This window comes from Acinonyx jubatus, chromosome C2 (assembly GCF_027475565.1).
Source record: "Acinonyx jubatus isolate Ajub_Pintada_27869175 chromosome C2, VMU_Ajub_asm_v1.0, whole genome shotgun sequence".
Classification (NCBI taxonomy): Eukaryota; Metazoa; Chordata; class Mammalia; order Carnivora; family Felidae; genus Acinonyx; species Acinonyx jubatus.
The window spans coordinates 52,132,531-52,156,650 of NC_069384.1; the positions used below are offsets into that span (position 1 = coordinate 52,132,531).

Sequence of the window (24,120 nt, forward strand, 5' to 3'; positions counted from 1 at the left end):
CTTTAAAGTCTGCTTTTGAGTCTGCATGGTTGATGTAAGAGAACAGCAATTCCTTGCTTTAAAAGCCCTGTCTACATGTTCAGAATGTCTCAGGTGTCCTTCAGAGCCAGTATGCCCATGCAAAAGAAAAAAAAGAAAAAAAACTGTATATACGGCAAGAATACCAGATCCAACCATCCAAACTTACCTTTTAAAAGGAAAGAAAAAGAGATGGCACTTAAATAAATAAATACAGGAAAATTTTAGCTAAAATCTGAAAACTAATTTTCAAGTTTGAAAATCCTTCTCTGTATTAGAGAATTCCATCCATAAGAATGATCACCATTAACAAGACTTTTTAAATCCGTGAGCAGGTACTTATGCACTCTGAAGACGTAACTACCGTCTGCTGCGCAATAAGCTATAAAGAGGATGAAGCACTTCTGGCAAAATATATAACAAACGAAACTGGACTATTCATGTCGAAAGCATGGAGGATTCCCCAGTTGCTAAAAAGTCCTGTGTATTCAGAGTCATATATACAACAGCACAGAAACAAAAACAGTCTTTGAAGAAATGTTAAAATCAGAATAAGAGGAAGTGAAAACACTCATAAGAGCTCAGATGGAGCACGAATAAGCCAATAGGAAAGCCATGAAATATGCTCGTTGCCATGTGTAGGTTGTGGGAACATGCAGAATGGTGAAGCTGTGTTTCAGGGCTTTATCTTACAGGTGCTAAGGGGGGGCTACAAGGTCACTCCATTAAAGAAGTGCTTCCCAATCTCAGTAACTTCACTAACTTTATCCAAGAATACCGTTCCATTAAGGCATTTTGTGTACACACAGAATTAAAAAATTGTTTTAAGATATAAATAATCTATAATAAGTAATAATGGTGTGACTATGCGTATGGACATGTTTGCCTTTAAAATCAATGGCGCTCATTGCCAAATCTGAAGGTGATATTCAGAGCTCATCTACAAATTCTAAAAGCTAAGCCTCCGGACACTTCACCAGACACTTTCCAGTGTAACAGTTTCACTTTCTCCTGTTTCTATGACCTAGTAGCTCATAATCAAGGAATAAAGCAGAATTTTCAAATAATCTTACAGTAGTTCTGGAAAATTATATATATATATATATATATATATATATATACACACACACACACACACACACACACATATATATTTTTTAATATTTATTTATTTTTGAGAGAGAGAGAGAGGTAGGGGCAGAGAGAGAGAAAGACAGAGAATCCCAAGCAGGCTGTACACTATCAGCACAGAGCCCGACGCAGGGCTCAAACCCACAAACCATGAGATCATGACCTGAGCCAAAATCAAGAGCTGGAAGCTTAAATGACCAGGCCATCCAGGCACCCTAAAATAATACATTTTTTATGAGTATTTACCAACAATGCAATGTCTGGATACTGTGAAAGATAACATAGAAGAAATTAGTTTTGCCTTAAAGAATATGTAATGGGATATTTAAAATGATCTGTCTTGGGGCACCTAGGTGGCTCAGTTGGTTAAGACATCCAACTCTTGATTTCGGCTCAGGTCATGGTCTCCCGGTTCATGAGTTTGAGCCCCACACCGGGCTCTGTGCTGATGGTGTGAAGCCTGCTTGGGATTCTCTCTCCCTCTCTCTCTGCCCCCCCCCCCACTTGTTCTGTCTCTCCCTCTCTCAAAAGTAAATAAACATTAATTTTTTAATAAAATTAAAAAATAAATAAATGATCTGTCTTCTCACCATTTTCAAAAGATAGCAAAATTTGACAATATATAGTTAAGTACCATAAGAAAGACCTTGATAAATGCCACAGTCCATGGGAAAAGAGATACTTCAGCAAGTGTCTTCAGGAAAACCTGATGAGGGTGGGGGCGAGGGGTCTTAGCTATATTAATAATAAGAAAGACTTTGCATAAATGGGGGATGAAAGGAAAATGGCAGGATACAAGGCTAGCATGCCAACGCAAATTCTCAGGGTGGTGATTCAGCCAATCTGAAAAGAATATAAAATGATAATTTCAATCCTTTTCTTTTCTTTTCGAACAAAATTCTTTCAAAGACCTTACTGATACTTATCTTTCCTGGGGATCCTTTAAAATGACGTACAACTGGGAGTGGAGTCCTGCAGTGGTGATAAAAAAAAGTGTAGTAAAGTGAAAGATCTGTCAGACCCAGGATCCTTGTCCATCTCACACTGAAGGTGAGATGTTTCACTCAGGGGAACTCTGAGAACAAGCACGACATCAGAAACAGGTAGGGCACTTTTAAAAATGTAGATACTCAGATCCCAGCTGGTAAGGGCAGAGGTAATATACAAAGTCAAGGACCTGCACTTTATCATTCTAGAAGATGAGAACACATCACCTGGTCTGTGGACTCTGCAGAGAAACCACTAGATAAGATGACTGCCAAACACGTTAGTGACATATCTTGTGTTAAAAAAAAACAACACAAAAAGTTTAAATTTTATGCACTTTAAAATTATATACATCAGAATACTGACACAAGACAGGAAGTGGGGGTCTCTAAGAACTTTAGCTTTCAGTCACAGATGGCCTGCCATTAATATTTTAATGTCTTTAGAGGATGCCAATGGCCAGCAATTCATATAGCATTAGGCAGAAATAGGGGAGAAAAGAAAAAGCAAAGAAAATGTTTCTGTTTAAAAAATGCCATGTTTCTAAGACTGCCATTGGTGATTATATCAATCCTGCAGGGGTTGGTAAACTTTTTCAGTTAAGGCCCAGATAGTACATATTTTTAGCTTTGTGGGCCATAGAGTCTCTGTGGCAGCTACTCACTTGTGCCACTGTAGCCACAGAATGGGTATGTCCATGTGCCACTGAAATCTTATTTACAGAAAGAAAAAGAGGCTGGATTTGGCCCACATGCTGTGATTTTACCAAATCTGATAAAGTGGAAAAATGCACTGTGATAAATCACTAACTTCAAGACTTCAGTCACTTTATAAAAACATAACTGAAGTGTTTGAAGCATCTGTAAAAAGAGCTACCAATTTATTTTCAGAAAAAATTTTCATAAAAAAAATTTAGGTAAACTTTCCAATTTCCTTAAAGGGGAAAAAAACACTTTGCTCATCTAGAAAATTAAAAGCTTAAAAAGTCACAAGCAGAATTTCTGTCTCTGTCTCTGTCTCTGTCTCTCTCTCTCTCTCTCTCTCACACACACACACACACACACACACACACACACACACATACACAAAGGCATGTAAAATGAACTTTAAATGAAGCTTTAAATAAACAGTCCTGAATTTAACTAGCAAATATAAGTTGTCTTATTTAAAAAAAAAAGTTGCACTGACTGACCATTTGACATACAATACATACAATATTCACACTGGTTTAAGGAGGATGAGAAAACACCTCATTTTCACAAGCATAAAATGTGCTAATTGTTCAAATAAGTCCTCCTGAAACAAAGGCGAAAAGGCTCACAATGCTGATACCCTTCAGATGCCAACAGCTGCAGGCTCACACATGCCAACTTGGTAATGAGACATCATTTAGAAATATACCACACATAAATATATACAATTCTTGTCAAGTCCTGTAACCTGCAATCAATTAAGCTTCTCTAGATAGAAAATGGAACTGGAATACTAACTACTTGCCTCTGAGGTATAGTCATTGGTGACAAAAATAACTTTTTTCTTATAAAACATAATTTCAATGGTCCTTACCATTGAAACAAAGTATTTGCTTTTGGCTATTTGTGTCTAAACCTAAGTTTACAGTAGTCAAAGTCTAAAAGAGGTATTACTCAATGAAAAAAGAAAAAATTGTTTTCTCTTTTAAAGGATAACCAGTTTGAGATGAAGCTATCTTAGTATATTTGTTCCTTGTTTTATTTTTAAATATTTTTTTCCCATAAAGTTAGTAAGAAGAGACAGAGTTTACTCTAAAAAGTTTTCACTATTGTTCTGGATGTCACAATTATTTCATATATATGAGATCCCTAAAATATATATTTGGTACTTCACATATACATAACTTATTACACATGGCAGAACCCAAGGTTTTGGTCTTACTAACAATCTGAAATACTGCCATAATATATTACTCTTGAGATTCAAATTTCATAACCTAAGACACAATTAGGGTTTCTAGGAAAGAAATGAACATATATATTCTGGGAGAAAATTCTCCATGGGTCTCTCACATGTCTGTCTGCATATATTTTGACCACAAATACTGACACCCTTTGTTTGGGACTATTCTTTCAGAAAATTTTTTTTTTAATTTTTAAATTTTTTTTAATGTTTATTTATTTTTGAAGGAGACAGAGTGTGAGTCGGGGAGGGGCAGAGAGAGAGGGAAACACAGAATCCGAAGGAGGCTTCAGGCTCTGAGCTGTCAGCACAGAGCCTGACGTGGGGCTTGAACTCACGAACTGCGAGATCATGACCTGAGCCGAAGTCAGACGCTCAACTAACTGAGCCACCCAGGCGCCCCTCAGGAACATTTATATAGCAAACAGCCTTGGGTGACAGCAATAGTGTCTCCTTCTGGAACAAAAACACTATCCAGTGTCTCCTTCCAGGGCAAAGGTTAGGTCAGTTTACCTCTCATTATAAAACTCATTTCTTAAGTTCAACGTTCTTCAGTAATGCAACCCATTGGATGGGCAGGTGTAACCTGTCCTTTATGTCCTTCTATAGGAGTTGGGAGTCAGGGAACTGCACAAATAGTGATACTCTGCCTCTTGCTATTACTATGACTAATAAACAGTCATTTTGGTCCGACAAACATCCGTATGTCTTCTGTCAGCATTTATGAAGTGCAGATTAACTTCAAAATTAGTTCTTGACAACATAGTTTAAAGAAGTAAGTCCTACCAAGTTACACCATAAAATATGTCCAAGTTAGTTGTGTCTATGGATGTTGGGTTTATTTATTTGGGCAGATACCGTAGACTGAATACCCCTTCCCAATCCTTTTCTCTCTTGCCTTCCTCTAACATGGAGGCTGAACTTGAAAATTTTGAAAAGACCAGTCAGCTTTGTAGCAAGAGGAGATTCTATGTCCTAAAAAGACCTCAGAGAAATCTGCTGGAAGGAGCAAATCAGGTAGAAAGCTTCCAGGCAGCTTTTTGATCTGTGATAAAAAGAGGACAGACATATGTGGTGCTGCCCTGCCCTTCTTTCCTGTCTTGTAGCCTTAAAAAAGACAAAGCCACAGCAGAAATTTTACAACCATGAAGTGACTAGAATGAGGACAAGCCCAACTAAGAAAGTAGATTACAAAGCCAGAAAGAGTTTGGGTCTCTGATAGCACTGTTGAGAAATACACATCCCTACACTTGTAAACCACTGTTGGTCACATACTGTTACTTTTTTAAAAAAAAATTTTTTAATGTTTATTTATTTCTGAGACAGACAGCATGAGTGGGGGAGGGGCAGAGAGAGGGAGACACAGAATCAGAAGCAGGGTCCAGGCTCTGAGCTGTTCTCACAGAGCCTGACGCGGGGCTCAAACCCACAAACGGTAAAAACCCACAAACCTTAAGTCGGTCGCTCAACCGACTGACCCACCCAAGCACCCCACGTACTGTTATTTTCAGCCAAATTAATTGATGCAACTTACAGACTCAGTCATGTTGATAAAACACTTTCAAAATTTTACTGTCCAAAAATAAGATTAATAATACATTAAGCCAAGAGTTGGCAAACTATAGCCCACAGCCAATTTAGTCTACCACATGCTTTTATACATAAAGTTTTGTCGGAACATAGCCATGCTTTCCTACTATAAAGGCACTGCTGAGTAGTTGCCAGAGACCATGTGGCAAAATCTAAAATATTTACTATCTAGTTCTATATAGTTTGCTGACCCGTGGGTTACGCTATTCGACATGCCACTTTTAGAAAAAATTATTTACTATTTTTTAAACTAAAATTCTTGAATTGATTACCTAAAATCCTAACTTGAAATCCATACTTATAATACTTTATATCATAATATTAAAGGCACAAAGTAAATGTGAAATGTAGCATTCCCTATGCCACCAACATGGAACACACCTCTCACCTCTCTCTTTTTAATTACAATACAGAAAACTTTGTTAACAGATTTAACAATGATGATGTAAGTCATAATCATATTTAAACTATTTTAATTAATCCTCCAGAGTTTTTATCACAAAATAAAAGAATAAAACTGGGATTCTTAATCAAGGGATAATCATGATTCTTCATATTATAACCTTTAATTAAATATACATATTTAATACATTGAAATCAGAAAGAATGTTTGTTGTAACAATGTATTTATAAATTCATTTATGTCAACATATACAAAAATACAGATGAAAATGTAATGCACCATGCTTTTAATATATGCATAAAAATTAGTCAAGAAATTAATTCATATGCTTTTTATTATAAATCTTTAAAAATCTACAAAAATTATTGACCTACAGGTAGGTCCTTCAAAACAAAAATGTTTAAGTAATTTTCTTTGACATTATCTTCAACAGAGCAAAGTTTTTCAGACTTCTCATGTCATGAGAATGAGTTTCCATTTTCTTCTCCTCCTGACTATAAATTTTATACTACCATCATTTGGTCACTATTATGGGTTGAATTGTGTCCCTTAAAAAGATCCACTGAAATCTTAACTTCAACCCTACCCTGAATGTGACCTTATTCGGAAACAGGGTCTTTGTAGATGTAATAATTGAAATAGAGTCACCAGGCTAGGCCCTGATCCATCACTACTGGCGTTCATGTACAAAAGAAGGAAATGGAGACACAGGCAGAGGGAGGAGAACACCATGTGATGACAGAGGTAGGGACTAAAATTGTGCTGCTGGAAGCCAAGGAATGCCTGGGGCTACCAAAACTGTAGTCCTGGAGGCATCCTCCCTAGAGGGTTGAAGGGAGCACAGCCCTGCTGACAGACTGATTTCAGACTTCTAGGCTCCATCAGTAAGAGAGTCAACTTAAACAGAAACTGCTGTTTGGGCCCCTTGGTGTATAATATTTTCCTACGGCAACCCTAGGAAATTAATACAGTCACATATATTTGATTAAGAGATCACATGATCACAAGATCAGATGTTCAAAGTAATACAGTTCAATAAATCTAAATTTATCTTTTTTCAACGGTTCTACCAAACCAAGCAGCCTCAATCTCTATTATTTGAATCTATAAATAAGTACTTTTTGTAATAACCTCATCTGTATATCCTGCTATAATCAGCCCATCTATAAACAATTGATTTATAAATGCAAACTCAAACAAAAACTCATGTTCCAAAAACGAGCTTAAAGAGACAAAAGATTAATATTAAAAATGGATTTAGAAAACCAAATATTTCTGAAGCACTTTATTTCAAACAGTCAGACATGAGTACTATTTTATGACTTACCCAATTAGTGCTGGATGTTAAAATGTTTGGATTCCTGGAAACTCTACTTTGTTAAATCACTGAGGGAAAAAAGGGGGTGCTTCTTGGGCTAGATTTCCAAGCGTTCTTCAGGCTATAGGATTATTACTGCAGCTTGTCAGTTTTATAAACAGACTTCAATTTAGTTTTTTTAAGAAACTCCCAAAGGAGCTGTCTTTAAATAACAAATCTGCCACTTGAAAGACATCATTCATCAACCTTCTTTGTTGGCAGCATTGTTACTACGAAACTAAAAACAGGCATTCTTTCTTGAGTGCTTCTGGATTTTAATTACCAAATTTGAATGTCACCAGATAGTCACTGAAAGGGAAACATCAATTTTAATAAGCTGACTTAAGACTGAAAAACATAAAAGGTATTCAACCATAAAGTCAAGTTCACTTTGAGTCTTGTAAGTTGGCTCACTGTCTTATAATACGATGCTTATTGCTCTCAAGAATTTGTAAACATTTAATAAATTCTAAGCTGTAGGGAGGAAAAGTCTCCAATTTTAAAATCAAAATATTATATGTGTATAATACATAATTTGACTTGGAAGGTATTTAAATAAATTGCAGTAAAATTTTTAAAAGCTAATAAATCAGGAGTTAGGGGCTGCATGATATTAACAGAGGGCTGGGGGAAAAGTAAATAAAATAAAATGGATTAAATATAAACATCTTATTTAAAAATTTAAAAAATAGTGAATTTTATTTTAAATTACCTCTTAATAACTTCTTTTGTATTTTTAAAATGTACCCCAAAGGGGAAATTGCTGGCAAAACCCCTTTCACTTTTCACTTACATGAAAATCAGTAAGAAAATCACTTTGTGTCTACTTAGCAAAAGCATCATAGATGAAGTTAGTCATAAAGTCCTCAACAGTCAAAGATTCTTCAAGCTCTCACCTGCCCACTCTAACAGACTCCTTTTGTTTAACTTCGAAAACATTTGTCTAAGTAACTTTCTTGTGGCCTCTCCTTTCACAGTGTGTTAATAAGCCCCTTCATTTCCAAACTTTAGAAAAGTATATTCACAACTCTCAGATGCTTAAAATATGAATGAAAGCATTCTTATCAAGACTAAATAAACTTTCTATTCATTTATGATAAGTCAGCCTGAGGAAGATGTTCAAGTTTTCTAAAGAAAATTCCATTTCCTACCTGGCAGACACTGCTACCCAAAGGAGTCGACCACTATTTGTCCTCTGCATCCTACTTGTATATTATCATTTTAAAATATCAAAAATTAATCTTTTGGTTCCTCTAGTCTTCCACCGAAAAGGAAAAAGATATCTAGAATGCAGACAAACTGCAAAAAATTGAATGGCAACTCAACACGTTTATATTAAAGAACTTGTGTTCAAAAAAGATTAGGAATCTATTTTGATTTATTTAGAAATCATATTTTTCTGTTTGCAACCTGTCCCTTGTCCTCATGAAATGTAAAAGCTCTGCAATTTTCACCATTAATAAACAAAGAAGAGACTAGATCATTTTTTTGTCAGATTATTTCTTAAAAGACTAATAATCGATTCCCTCTCATGCATCATTAAACAAGAGATATTTCTTACAATATAGGAAATACATTCAACACTGTACAAGTTATTTATATAAGAAAGATATAACTTCCCTAAGATTAATTCTCCTGCAAATGGTTATTATAAAAACAATGACAGTATTTTTACTAGAAAACTACTATTGGATTTGGAAAATTATTTATTTATTTTTTTAAACTTTACATTTTTTTATGTTTATTTATTTATTTATTTATTTATTTATTTTTGAGAGAGAGAGAGAGAGAGAGACAGAGTACGAGTGGGGGAGAGGCAGAGAGAAAGGGAGACACAGACTCGAGAAGTGGGCTTCAGGTTCTGAGCTGTCAGCACAAAGCCCGATGTGGGGCTCAAACTTAGGGACAGAGAGATCATGACCTGAACTGAAGTAGGACACCTAACCGACTGAGCCACCCAGGCGCCCTGAAAAATTATTTAATAGACTAGTACAGCAACAGTAGTAGCCTTTAGTTTGAAACAAACCACATCTTTGTTTTATGATGTTGAAACGTCTGAACCAAAAAATATTGTGACAATCCAGAAAATAAAGACTAAAAACAACACAGATCAGAAACACAGATCACAGGTCAGAAAACCAACCAACGCTACAAAGAACACTTGGAGCATAAATGACAACAGACCATTTGAAAGCACTCTTTCCTCATTTCCTTCTCGCAACTTATAGTGCTGCCTATGAGAAAACGTAGAACTTACTGTGGCATTTTAAACAAGGCCATAAACCTGTGAGTTCTAGTAATAATTAAAACTACTACCTAGAGCCCCAATTGTGCATACAGGTCAATCTGTTTTTATGGTTAAACTGAAAACCCAGGGGAACTTCAAGCCTACTTCCATGACCAAGCAATCAACAGCATTTACATTTATACAAATTTAAACACTTAAACTGACACACTATTATCTGGCCAAAGCAATGCTGGCATACGGTGGTATGAAGAAAGCCAAGGAGGTTTATTTGCAGCTTTGTGTTTTGTTGTTCCTGTTATTGTTGTTGCTGATATTTTTTGATTCGATTTTTAACTTAACCATGAATCTTTAATACATCAGTTCCAAAATGTTCTTGGTATACTATCTCATAAATTACAACACAGGTATAAACAGCAAGCATAGTGATTGGTAGTCCTTTAGAGGAAAAGGCACTTTATTATATTAATACAGCCAGTTTAATATAGCATTTTTCTTTGTTCAATCAAATAGTCAGTGGAGAGGAAGATTTTTGCCTGATACTCCTGAAGGATTTTAAATAAAGGCTAGCATCTTCCAGGACGAATTTTTCTATGTTGAAATACTTTTTAAAAAGATCTGGTTTGGAACGAATATTATTATACGAGCTATGCACACTGTGATTTTCGACAATATATGTGCATGAGGAACAGCCCAGGGGCTCTGAAATGACATTAATAATAAGACAACATCTATGTATTATCCTCTGGTGTGAATTTTTTAAAAGCCTTCATTTTCTTCACTGATGGGTTATCAAACAACTATTTTTTCCACCTCAGTTGACTTTTGGTTTTGTTTCAGTGGTTGTAAACCAGAGTGTGGGAGGGGAAAATGGTTTGTTGCACTCTGGTTCACTGAAGCAGCTATGAAGTATGGAAAATCTGAGTATCCTTAGGCCATCACCTCTGGGTGTTCTAAAACAGTGTCTAACACCAGGCCTTGCTGAGCAGGTAATTAACACACAACTTTTTACATGAAAGAGTAAATTTTACTATCAAAATGGTCAACTGATGAAACTACCAGTCATATCACTGAAGAAAAGCCCCTCCTGGCAATTCTACATTTGTTAGCCTCACAGTCATTCGGACTTTTGCCACTAAAAATGTAAGCCATGGGATATAAAGGTTCACCTCTTCTCTGTACTTGAAACTACAAATTCTCCCTTCTCTACATGATTCCCAACCCCCACCCCATATATACACACGAAAACTTTATGGGTGCCTGATATCACTAAATTACTCTTCCCAGAAAGAAACACCAGCTCCGAATGGTTTAGACATTCAGCTGGAGATGCACTAGCTCAATGTGAGGTTCAACCGTTTGTCAGAAAAAAAAAACAAAGAAACAAACTTGGGAGAAGTGATGCTAGAAAAGAGGTTTGCCATGAAAGTCAAGCAAGGCATGCAGCATGCCTCTAACCAGAAATCGTCATCCCACCCCATTCTCCAAGTGACAGGTTTGCCCTACGCCCACAGTATCTATTTCACTAGCAAATAAACTTTCTGCTTCTCACCTAGAGACAAAAAATACACTGCATGCCATTTGCTATACTTATTTTCCTATTTACCATATTTGTCACAATTATATGAAACTGCTTTAAAAATTCAGGCCACTCATATTTCAGCAATTAATTAAAACCGAGCTTCATCAAAGTAGACACCTGAAATGTTCCCATTTGCCCTTACGTTTAAAACAAATCCACAAAGAAGTTTCTTTTTGACACAGCAGGAACATGAAAACAAACTTTTGGATTCGTGAACTCATCCAGCACTCTTTTTCTCAACAAAGTACGTAATTTGCTGGTGGCAATGCTGATATAGTCAGTGGGCTCCAAATCACTATGTCTCCTATTACTACCTCCTTCAGTTTTAGCTTAATAATACCAATATCCCTACTGACATTATTTGCAGAAGCAAAAACTGTTCAGAGAATTTATAATATACCCAGGAATCACTGTGTCATCCATGTTAGATAAGAGTCATTCCACCAAATAGAATACTTTGTTGCCTAACGACCATAAGAACATTCTAAGAAATTTCTTTTGTTTTCTATAGAGCAAAATGTCTCACAGCTCCATATACAATGGCACACTTTAGCCTCAGCTTGCATTTAAAATACTAAGGCAACCTAAAAATGAATGTGTAAAAATATGTAACTACCAAAAGAAACATAGATCAAAACCTATGTTCTTACTATGGTGTACCAAGAGTGGTACATTATTATGGATTTTGATTAAACATGTATCAAATGTAAGTTCTGCATAAAAACAGTGGTCAAAGAACACCATCAGCAAATGGAACACAGATGACAGAAAAATTCATTTAGGAACACGCTATACCAGCATAGAAACTAATAAGCTCTCTCTTAGGGTTGAATTTAGCAGAGTGACAAAATTTACTTGGACACTTAAAACACAGAATTTAGAGTCTCCTCGACCTGATCAATCAGCAATATACAACCTGTCATCATCTGTGGAAATCTACACACAAGCAACCAACATTTTACAGAGATTCTCCCATGATATGCTCCCACATAAAAAGTCCAAAATATCAAAGTTTATAAGTGAAATGGTAATTATAAAGACATCTACTGGGTTAGGAAATGTTTCAAGTTTCTAAAGAAGTTATAAAAGTGGGGTACAAGTTCACCACATCTTATATGACTACATCCAATGAAAACACTGTATCCACTCAAATTCCTAAACTGAGAAATTACATGCCCTCTCACTGAACCGATATCCTAAAAACGTGAAATTAAATGGATTTCTTTGCTGACTCATGAAGAATTTCAGGGCTACTAAATGTGAATAAGAAGTATAAAGACAATTATAAAACAACTTGATTTTATTAGATCACTTGTAGAGCAAAGTAAAAATACAGTTTTAAACATAAACAGCTGGCTTCCCTATAACTGGTCATTCTTGAAAAGTTTGTTGTGCCCTATAACTGGACATTCTTTGTAAGAAACCATCACTACTATATTTCCCTACTTTATTTATGATTTGTTGTGCCCTATAACTGGACATTCTTTGTAAGAAACCATCACTACTATATTTCCCTACTTTATTTATGATACCATGTGGTGATTCACACTCTGCTTGGCAGTCCAGGAGAGAGTCTTAGAGCTTTACAACTAAAAGGCAACTGAAAGATTCACCATCCTCAAAACGTGTAAACTGTGATCCAAGTATATTACATAATGAGCCTATAGTTACAATTGGTTAACACTTATGATTATGTTAGGTTCATCACCAATTTAGAGAGCAAATTATAAATAAGTAAACATTTATGCCATTTTACATTTTGGCAGATGGTTTTTCTGTGTTTGATTTTGATGGTTTTACTCACTCCGGGTATTTGTTTGGCCAGTATTTACAGACAAGTTCAGAGTCTACACAACTAGATAAGTGAACTTGCTATTATACAACCCTATGTTTTATCAGACTGAATGAGGCTAGTTTTTCTGACCTGAAAGAAACATTAGAGGTTTCTTGGAGGTTTCCCTATACGGAAGGAAACTAAAATACAGAGAAGTTAAGTGTCTTAAACAAAAATTCAACTTAACCACATTAAAGTCATATATATTTTAATATTTGTTTTCAAATTTGGAAATCTAAATATACTGTTACTATCAGTGAATGTTCTAGATATATTTAAAATATCCCAGAAATGGAAAACTAACTTTCGTCATTTGATTTAAGATAGACCATAAAATTTAACATTGAAATAGCCAAACAAACTTCAAAGGGGAGCCCTAAGTCTGGAATCCTGGCTGTAAAGTGAGGATTCAGTTGATGTCCCTTCAGTCTTCGCCACCCCTGTTCAGTTTCTCACTTAACAAACACTGAGACTCAAGCTATATCTCCCACCCACGTCTATCACATATACATATCCAGTCAAGGCAGTGCCTCCAGTACCAAATATGGTAGATGGGAGCAACAGGAATTCTCATTCATCACTGGTGGGAATGCAAAATGGCACAGCCACTTTGGAAGACAGCATGGGAGGTTCTTACAAAGCTAAACATAGGCTTACCGTACGACCCAACACTCATGCTCCTAGGTAGTTACTCAAATGAACTGAAAGCTTACGTCCACATAAAAACCTGCATATGAATCCTTACAGCAGCTTTATACATAATTGCCAAAAGCTAGAAGCAACCCTGATATCCTTCAATAGATGAATGGATAAACAAACTGAGGTACATCATTACATGATAATGAAATGGCAGATACATGACATGTATTTGTCAAAACCCACAGAACTGTGCAACACAAAGAGTGAATCCGAATATAAACTATGAGCTTTAGTAAATACTACTATATCACTATTGGTTCATCAATGTACCACACTATTCCAGACAGTAATAATGGGAGAAAAGCATGTTGGCAGGGAGGGGTAGATGGGAACTATGTACTTGGGAGTAATTTTTCTGTAAACCTAAAACGGTCCTAAAAACTAAGGTCTATTTTAAAAAAGAACGGCATCTCATGAATTAGTAATTATCAAGAAATTTAAGTAAAACTACAAGGTTTAAATAATGTGAAAAGCAAAACACAAATGCAGTATTTCTTCCAAAAAACAAAAAAGCTGACATTTATACTATGATGCAAAAAGTAACATAAATATGACCTTATCACTAAAAAAATAAATAAATCTGAAATATTCTTACCTGTCCTGTGACTGCTCTTCGTACATCCTCTCCTTGCCTTCTTTAAAGAGTCTTATTGCCCGTTTTGACTTTTTCATTAAACTGTCAATGTAGATTTTAAAATACTCATTCTCACTGAGTTGGGCAAGTTTTTGGTTGTCATCATATTTACTCAATATAAGTCGCAAATGTTGATATGTATCAGGTAAAATATCAAGTATGTATGGTGGGCTATTTTTCAACTGAAGTTTGGGATTTTGGCACAGTCTGACCTAAAAAAGAGACAAAAATAAAATACTTTCATATGAATCACAATAACTTGTTTCATAGAAAAGTTATGAAATTCATCAAACTGTACTATTTCTTCATTTTCCATAATATAAATTTTGATCTTAAAATTACTATCTCCAAGTTACAAAGAATTGGTAAATATTTGCATCTGTCTTGATATAATTAAATCCAATTTTCTTCTCCTCCCATTCATGCTTACTATGTCACACCTTTACTTTCCACCTCTTAAGTTTTCTTTCTCTCTTCTACAGTATCCCATTGTTCATGGCTTCACAGAACTCCAATGTGCTAATTATTGTATACCACTTATAGTCTTTTTCTTTAAATAAAAATAAGGAAATGGGCGTCTTCTGCTGGCAACCAACGTTGCCTCACATTTAGATATCATTTTACTACACTGAACTCCCAGCTAAAGCTCTTTCATAGATTTTAATTAATGTTTTGGCATATTGTTCCTGAACCCTGAGGAGAATAAAACAAAGAAGTGCTATTTTAATAACTGAGTTATTAAGTAGTAAATGGGTATCAGGTCAGAGTGAGTCTTTTCCACCTCCCCATATTATATCCCGTGCCTGTAGACATGCGTTCCATAAAGATTCAGTCATTACATCGGGTGTCACCCAACCACTGGGGCATTTGGAGCTGCCTGCAGAACCTTCTACTAGGATGAAAAAGTAGCAGCTCAACTACTATATTCAATTCTACATGTTCATGCAATTTAATCAAAAGTTAGTTAACTCATCTTATTCCTCCTATCCCTCAAACCAGGGCATAAGGAACCACCCAATTAAATAATTTGTAAATGAATTCATTGGATACTGCCCAAGAGCACACATAATGTAAAGGTGCACAATCTCACAAAAAGCAAAGTGTACAAAGCAAAGGCAGCTTTACTGAGAAGCCAGTGAAGCATAAACTTGATGGTCCCTCAAATAGCTAGCCCTCTTCTAAGGCTTTCATCACATATTTTTGTAACACTTTCAAGAGCAAGATATTTTATTTTATTTTTTATTTTTGAGAGAGATAAAAAGTGTGAGCGGGGGAGGGGCAGAGATAGAGGGAAACACAGAATTCAAAGCAGACTCCAGGCTCTGAGCCCTTCAGCACAGAGCCTGATGCACGGCTTGAACTCACGAACCATGAGATCATGACCTGAGCTGAAGTCAGTCGCTCAACAGACTGAGCAACCCAGGTGCCCCAAGAGCAAGAGATTTTAAACACAAGGTTAAGGGGCACCCGGGTGGCTCAATCAGTTATGCCTCTGACAGCTTGATTTTGGCTCAGGTTGACTGGAACCTGCTTGGGATTCTCTTTTCCCCCTTTCTCTGCTTCTCCCCCCGCCCCCCTCCCCCACCTCACGCTCTCAATCTCTCTAAATATAAATAAATAAATAAATAAATAAATAAATAAATAAATAAATAAATAAAATAAAAAAACACACAATTGGTTATGATTTCTTTTTCCAGTATGACTTCCCTTTCATCACACTTAACCTCCTGTTGGGTGGCACTGAAGTGGCTGTAGGTATTTTTCAAATCTGGTTGATGGGAATTTGAGTTGGAAAATACATTTAGTGTGGCTTTAGTAGAAGGTATATGAGATGCACAGTTATTTCCAGGACTAGTTAAAATATTGTCAGCCAATGCAACAACAACAACAACAACAACAACAAAAATGGATTCAGGAATACTTCAAGTGCCCATCAAGCAGCACACAGCATAGGAGCAAGAAGATCCAATTCCAGTTTGGTAATTTAAACATGTCCAATGGTACCCAAGGCCATTTGGCATATTAAATAATGCCAAATCATTAGAAAAGTATAGTTAAAGGGGCTGATAAAGCTTTTTACCCTCCTTTTACTTTGTGACACTTTGATATAATCAGAGAAGCTCATTCTGTCCTAACGACTGATGAAATACTAAACAGGTCAATGATTGAATAAATTCTGGTTGAAACAGCATATAGTTTTTCAATTCTTAAAAAATAAAATAGTATCACAAGTATGCACGAATTTCAAAAATATTGCCAGCAACATCATACAGCAGACACAGTTTAATTTCAGCAACATAAAACTTACTACAGCACCTCACAGATTGATAAATTATTAACTTGTAGTTAGGGGACTATGCAGTTTCAAATTAATTTCCTCTACCGGTGAACTTTTTAACTGATAAAAAAAAATCTCTCAGGTATTTTCTTCAGATATTCCAAATAAATATTCTTTAACAGATTTTTTTTAAGTGTTACAGATTTTTAATTTGCTATTCTCTACTTGACCTTTTTCTCATTTGCTTTATTTAAATTGTAATTCTATCTGGGAATTTATTATTTTATTCGGTACAATTGTTTGCATAACTACTATATACCAGGTACTGAGCTTAGTGCCAGGAAATTATAGATGACTACAACATACTTCCTGCCTCAAGAAGTCTGGCAGAAGAGACCTAGTTCTCTATAATTAACTTAGGAGCAATGTAATTCTTGCTTTGAGGGATCTTAGGAAAGATCCTGTCCAATCCATTCATTTTCAGATAAAGAAACTAAGAACTACAAAGATTAAGGGACTATTAAAAAATCATTAATCCAACACAAGAGCCTGCATCTTCTGAATCTCAGGCTGATCTTCTTTCTAACTATATCACAATTTAATTAGAATTAGGCATATAATTAATGATCTCTGGCTAACCTCATTTACATTTTTATTTTTATGCCATTTGCAAATTTGCATGAATTTCAGGACCCATTTGTTAATTCTACAAACCTTTCTGTTTCAGGCATTGTTACAGGCCCTAGGGAATGCAGAATGAAATAAATCACAGACCTGTCCTCAAGGAGTTTTCTAGTGAAAAAGACTGATGGCTTAAAAAGAATTCAAGGAGACATTAAGTGCTATGATGGAGGAGAGTACAATGTGCTGGAGGAGAAAATCAGCAGCTCACTCATATTTTGACATGAAGATACCAAGAAAGGCATTCCTAAATTTGCAAAAGGAATATTCCAGGCAAAAGGGTATGCAAAGGCTTAGGAGGCACTAGAGAATAGATCAGAAAGAAAGGAGTCGATGCAGTCATTCTAAAAGGTAAAGGCACAGGAAGCCTAGGGTTGAGTGGCATAAGTAGATTTAAAATAGGTGAGATTCAGTTCATCAAGGCCCCTGTAGGCCACACAGTTTTCTAAATTTGCATTTGGGAAAGTGTAACATACAATGCTGATATGCTGCTGAGTACACAGTTGATCAGTTGGATTAGTATTAAACTCTGTGATTTATGACAGCTTCTGCCAAAAATGAATAACCCTACACCAGGACTATGACTTCTAGGCAGGTCAAATTCAATTCGATAAATATTTATTGAGTGCCTGCTATGTGCAAGTAACTGTGAAAGCCAGAGAAAGAAAAATTGCTTTTCTAAAAACAGTATGTTAAGGAGAAAAATCAAGCTCACCACAAGGTTCAAGTTCAGATTCAAATGACTTAGCCGTCTTCTAGAAATATCTAAGTTGCTCCCTAAGATGAAAGGTGGTCCCAACACAAAAAAGCTTTAAAAAGAACAAACCTACAATCTTATTATACAATGACGAACTTCTTAACACCAGTGCATAAAAGGACTGGTTCATTAGCAATGTTACTCTTTGCTTTTAAACTAAAAGGCAAAACATTTACCACTGAATTAGGCCACAAACTCCATGAGAGTCATTGACTCAAAGAGTTTTAGAGCTAAAGAGGACCTTGGAAATCACTATGACCAATTCCCTCCTTTTTACAGAAAAATACTACAACACAGAAATGGAACATAGCTGAGTTTACTGCTCTCAACCCACTAATGTCTAGACTTGAGAGAGTCAGGCACTCTCTCCATAACAGTATGCAACTACCTACTGTATTTGTTTAAATGTATTTAGAGATTTTTAAGGGGGCCTCTCTGTATATGTCCATACCATTTCACATACATAAAAATATATGTCTAATCTTTACATATGCTGTACACATACAATATGTATTCACATACATTAAATATATCTTCAACAGTATCAAAGCAAAGGCACAAATATAAACACAGGATTTACTAGTGCTATAAGAATTTTCAAAGCCATCAATTATTCTTGGAAAACTCTTGCATTTAAAAAGTTTCTCCACTGAGCCTTAATTAAAACTTCTAATCAAAAGGTAACAAAAAGGTATTAGGTCAGCTAACATATTTCTTAGGTTCAGGACCCAGCCCCCGAAATGCATGAAAGAAATTCTCCTGAAACAAATGGCAAACTTCACCAGTAAGGAATTGTGCCTATACTGTAACAGACTTTCATTATAGAGCACACCTCACTTCACAGGGCATTCAGTTATATTAAATCATGTACCCCTGAAGTGAAATATCCCATTTTTAACAACAGTATGGAAAGCCTGAAAGAATCCCTTGTCTGTGCTCCTCACATAAATGTTTTAAGAGATTCCTTACTGCAATTATACAAAAGTATATCATTATGATAAAAAGCATCTATGAGTTGAGTTCTTCCCATTTTAATTTAGCAAATCATCCTAAGTGTATAAAACTATATAAATGTATCCAGTATAAAATGTAAAAAGTATAAAGATAATACACAGAATACATAGTGTAAAGATTTCTACATAGAATATTAATTGGGCAAAACAAGTAATTAGCATATCAAACTGGTCAGGAGTCTAGTATATTAATTGTGGTAGGATTTAGGGGCAACTACCCAATCATTTATGGTTTTCAATGAAGTTTCTTTAAAAGATTTACATAAACACATTAAATAATTGACTAGTTGTAATTAAACTGTCAATTGTGTATTCATTTGTTCACTTTCCTCCAAATAAGAACAGATCTTCCTTAGGGTGGAGAACATATCTCTCTCACTGGTCTGTCTCCATCACCTAATGTAGAATCTTGCAGAGAGTAAATGCACAACAAATACTTGATGGAGGAAAGAAAGTGTAGAAAGGAAAGAACAAAGAACTTCTCAGAAGGTAATATTATACATAGGAAAACCATACCTAGAATGACTAAACCTGTCTAAACAAGTACAAAGTTTTGAAAAGAATTTGATCGTATCAAAAATTAGGGGGTGAAGATTTTTTGATTCACTTCTCACGGAAAGGTGAAGAATCATATTATTCCATGGTCTGCTTGAATCTTCATACTATGAACACAGATGCTAGAATCAATCAAACCTAAGATCTGGTGCTGCCATTTATTAGCTTTACAACTTTGGGCCAGTTTCTTCCTTGAGAAAACTCTTTGGATGTTATAATTCTTAGAAAAAGAAATGTAAAGTGCTCTGCATAGTACCTGGCACATAGTTCACGCTCACTACTTTTTAGAACTTCCCCTTCCATATTTTATATTATACCACAACATGGTCAACTCTGCAGATTTTGCCAACATAGATAATTAGACCAAGGGCACTGACTGCTCTGTTGAAGATCATTAAGAGTTTCTTTGAGATCCTGAAGTTCTTCATACTACCTGAAACCCTGTAAAAGTCTGGAGTGTTTTGTTCAAGAAAGCAGCAAACAAGGCTAATAATACATCAGCAGTAAGTACTCAGCTGATGTGGAATCTGAACAGGTAGAACATTTAATAACTTTTTTTGTTATTGCTATTGGAAGATAGCATGAGTCAGTCAGTGGCTAAAATGAACAAATCAGGAGACTATAGATGCTAGAGAGGATGTGGAGAAACGGGAACCCTCTTGCACTGTTGGTGGGAATGCTAACTGGTGCAGCCACTCTGGAAAACAGTGTGGAGGTTCCTCAAAAAATTAAAAATATATCTACCTTATGACCCAGCAATAGCACTGCTAGGAATTTACCCAAGGGATACAGGAGTGCTGATGCAGAGGGGCACTTGTACCCCAATGTTTATAGCAGCACTTTCAGCAATAGCCAAATTATGAAAGAGCCTAAATGTCCATCAACTGATGAATGGATAAAGAAATCGTGGTTTCTTATGCAGATCCTGAGAAACTTAACAGTGTTAAGACCATGGGGGAAGGGAAAGGGAAAAAAAAAAGTTAAAGAGGGAGGGAGCCAAACCATAAGAGACTCTTAATAACTGAGAATAAACTGAGGGTTGATGGGGGATGGGAGGGGTGGGTGATGGGCACTGAGGAGGGCACCTGCTGGGATGAGCACTGGGTGTTGTATGGAAACCAATTTGACAATAAATTTCATATTAAAAAAAAAGGGAAGATGACATGAGTATATTTAACAATTATTTAAATATTAATGTGTTAAAGAGCTAAAAATTTGGTCACTTATTTTCAAAATGCTTCCTTCATTACCAGGAAAGTACCAGCAACTTACAATTATATATTTAAAAACAAAACAAAAACCTTAACTATATGCCCAAGCAGAGTGGATAAAAATAGTATTGTGGCATGATTTAAGTCACAGCATGTTTCTAAAATGATCTTAATCTATAAGATAAAAACTTATTTCCAATGTTTTACTTATATACACATATCATTGCTGAAGACTGATTAAAATATACATTGTTCATTCTATAATGAACAGTTTTAAAACATGGATTCAACACTACAAATGTTATTCCTTAAATCACTTCATGACAACCCAATGTAAAATTTACAAAATCTCTCAACACTCTGTGTATTTCCTAACTTCTCTCTTATCTAAGTAGAAGTTAGTTATCTACCCCGGTTCACTCTTCAACTTGTTCTTACCCTTTTCCTCCCACACTGTAATCTTCTAGGATGCCACTTTATTATTTCTTCTTTGCATTTTAAATCACTCTCTACCTGTATCCCTTCCCTTCAATCTGTGAAGCTCTCCTATAGCACCCACACACACACAATGTTATGTTCTACTCAAACCGGCAAGTTATCTATGAGAACTTTCTTCTTTTCACCAGTTGTCACACTTCTAGAATGACTGTTAAATGACCCACACACTCTTTTTAATCTAGTGCCCTCACGTAAATGAAACCACTCTTGAAAGGTCAACAATGGCCTCTACTCATGAAATTTAGCAACTTCTTCAATTTTCATCCTGCTTGTTTTCTCCACTTGGACTTGAACTTGTTTTTCTCAGAATGTGAAACTATCTCCTTAATTAAAGCTGTCTCTACCCAAGAAATCAATATGCCCTAATTCTTTTCCAACCTCTCTCATCAGTGTTTTTTGTAAGATTCTCTCTCCTTCACTGCCATCTAATTATAAGTACAACCCCACAGAGCCAAAATGCCAATCTCTGACTTTTTCTCGGACTCTCATCTTCTGCTCTGCATTGCAAATCTCTTGCTGTTCTACAACTTGAAATGCAAACTCTGTGGGCATATCTACTAAACATATGTCTCTAGTTTCAACTTCTCTCTTTAACTGCACATTCAACTTTTTGACTTCAAAATGGATTTCACTCTGGCATGTCAAACTCAACATGGCCAAAAACAAACACAGGCACCAACTCCCAGGCTTCCTCTTTTTCTTACTATGTTCCTGATCTCTTTAAGGGCATCACTGCCTTCAAGCTAAACACCTCAAGTCACTTTCACTTCACCTTCTCTTTCATCCTCTATCTCTAAAGGGTCACCAGATCTGTAACTTTTATCTCCAAAGTGCCTCCCATGCTTGAACCCATACTCGCTATACAGACTCTCAATTCTCTAGCTCAGCCCTTCATTATTTCTTGCCCAGTCTGTTTTAATTTCCCTGGATCATTACTCCTACTTTTAAGTTTCTTTTCTCTTAATCCATCCTTTTCAGAGTCAAGAGAGTAATCTATCACAGCATAGCCTTGACTGTTTTTCACACTCTGGTCAAAGATTTTAAATCAAGTCCAAACTCCTTGAAAGAGCAGAAAGCCTCTTCATCTTTCTCAAACTTACCTTCTTAACAATCTCCCTTTCCCCACATTCCTTCGGCGTGATGTGTCCTCCACCTCACTGGAATCCAAAACATCCGCAAAAGAGAAGCGGGCTAATACCTCTACCATGCCTCATTCCATGTCAACTCTTCACCTTAGCAAGCGCATTCTCCTCCACCACATCCTAAGTTACAGCACTTTATTTATATCCCATTACAACACTTACTACACTCTGTAGTATGTAGAATACACTATACTACATAGAATGGAAGGGGTATTTACAAATCTCTATCTTTCCATAAATGGAATTTGATAAATGAATGATGAAATCAATAGACAGGATATAAAGCAACTTCAAAGAAAGGAAAAGTTGATTCAAATGAATGGTAAAGATTTTATAAGAGTTGAAAAAGATTACTAACTAGGACACCTAGGTGGCTCAGGCAGGCAAGCTGCCAGCTCTTCTTGATTTAGGCTCAAGTCATGATCTTGGTGTTCATGAGATCGAGCCCATGTTGGGCTCTGGGCTCTATGATGACAACATGGTGACTACTTGGGATCCTCTCTCTCCCTATCTCTCTGCTCCTGCCCCACTCACACTATCTGTCTCTCTCTCTCTCTCTCTGTCTCTTTCTCTCTCAAAATAAATAAATAAGCATTTTTTAAAAATTACTGATTAAAGCTTCTGTTAAATGAATGCCCTATACCACAAGGATAAACCAAGGTAACTTGGTAGGATTTTTTTTAATGTCTTACTTTATAAAAGTTTTTCCTAGAAGTAGAAAAGTAGCAAACTTTGGGATCACTTCATTTATCTAAGCACAAATTCAAAATTTCAGTATTAAAACAAAATTGTCCGGATATTTAATGTGTTATCATCTACCCAAGTCAGGCAGTGCCCATGATTCTGCTAACACGGAACAACTTCACTGAGGAAAAGGAAATATGTGAAGAATAATTCAAATAAATGCTATTCCCTATTCCAAGGGCCTAAGGATGGTGGTATCTCAAACCCAACAAACACAAACAATAGGCATCCAAAACCTAAGTTTCATCTCACATATAATTTTTTAGACTTATGAGGAATTCATCCTAGAAAAAAATACCTACTATTAGTTTTTTTTAAATAGCATGTATTCCAAGCATCTGTGATTGACAAACTTTAAAATATATCATGGTTGCAGTAAAATTATAAAGACAGAGAATGAATTGCATTCCAAGCTTGACAAATGTACTGAATGTACTGAGGGTAAAAGGCGGAAAAGGCTATTTGGCATCATCGCTTTTTAAATGCTTTTAAAACTCTTTCAATAATGTAATTTCAAATAAATGACAAGGACAGCAAGACAAAACGTAGGCAGGTATTCAACTTGCTTTGCTCTTTGGCATCAATTAATTAGTTTCTAATTTCCTGAACATCCATGTAAGTCCAGTACATTTAGTATCTATTAGATGGAAAACTGTTTCTTCCCTTTTCCATCACCTGGCTAAGACACTTATGAAAACCATGCTCAGGAACCTCGCATGAATAAATTATCATTCCTACCATACTGATTAGCAATCATTTCCTTATCCTCACCTCAGCACTTCCAACAAGAGTACAATAATGCTGTTCCTAAAGGTAGTGCCCAGCA

The 24,120-nt window shown here is 35.8% G+C and overlaps 1 protein-coding gene across 6 annotated transcripts in view; it reads right to left on the reverse strand.

The window, feature by feature from the left end:
- CBLB (Cbl proto-oncogene B) overlaps positions 1-24,120 on the reverse strand; it is a 211,730-nt gene that overhangs the window by 181,963 nt on the left and 5,647 nt on the right. For all 6 annotated transcript variants that reach the window (XR_008297637.1, XM_015069176.3, XM_015069173.3 and 3 more), the window contains exon 3: positions 14,377-14,627. Coding sequence is in view for 5 of the 6 variants with exons in the window: in XM_015069176.3 (XP_014924662.1) it covers positions 14,377-14,627 (251 nt within the window). In the remaining variant the exon portion in view is untranslated. The remainder of the gene's footprint in view (positions 1-14,376; positions 14,628-24,120) is intronic.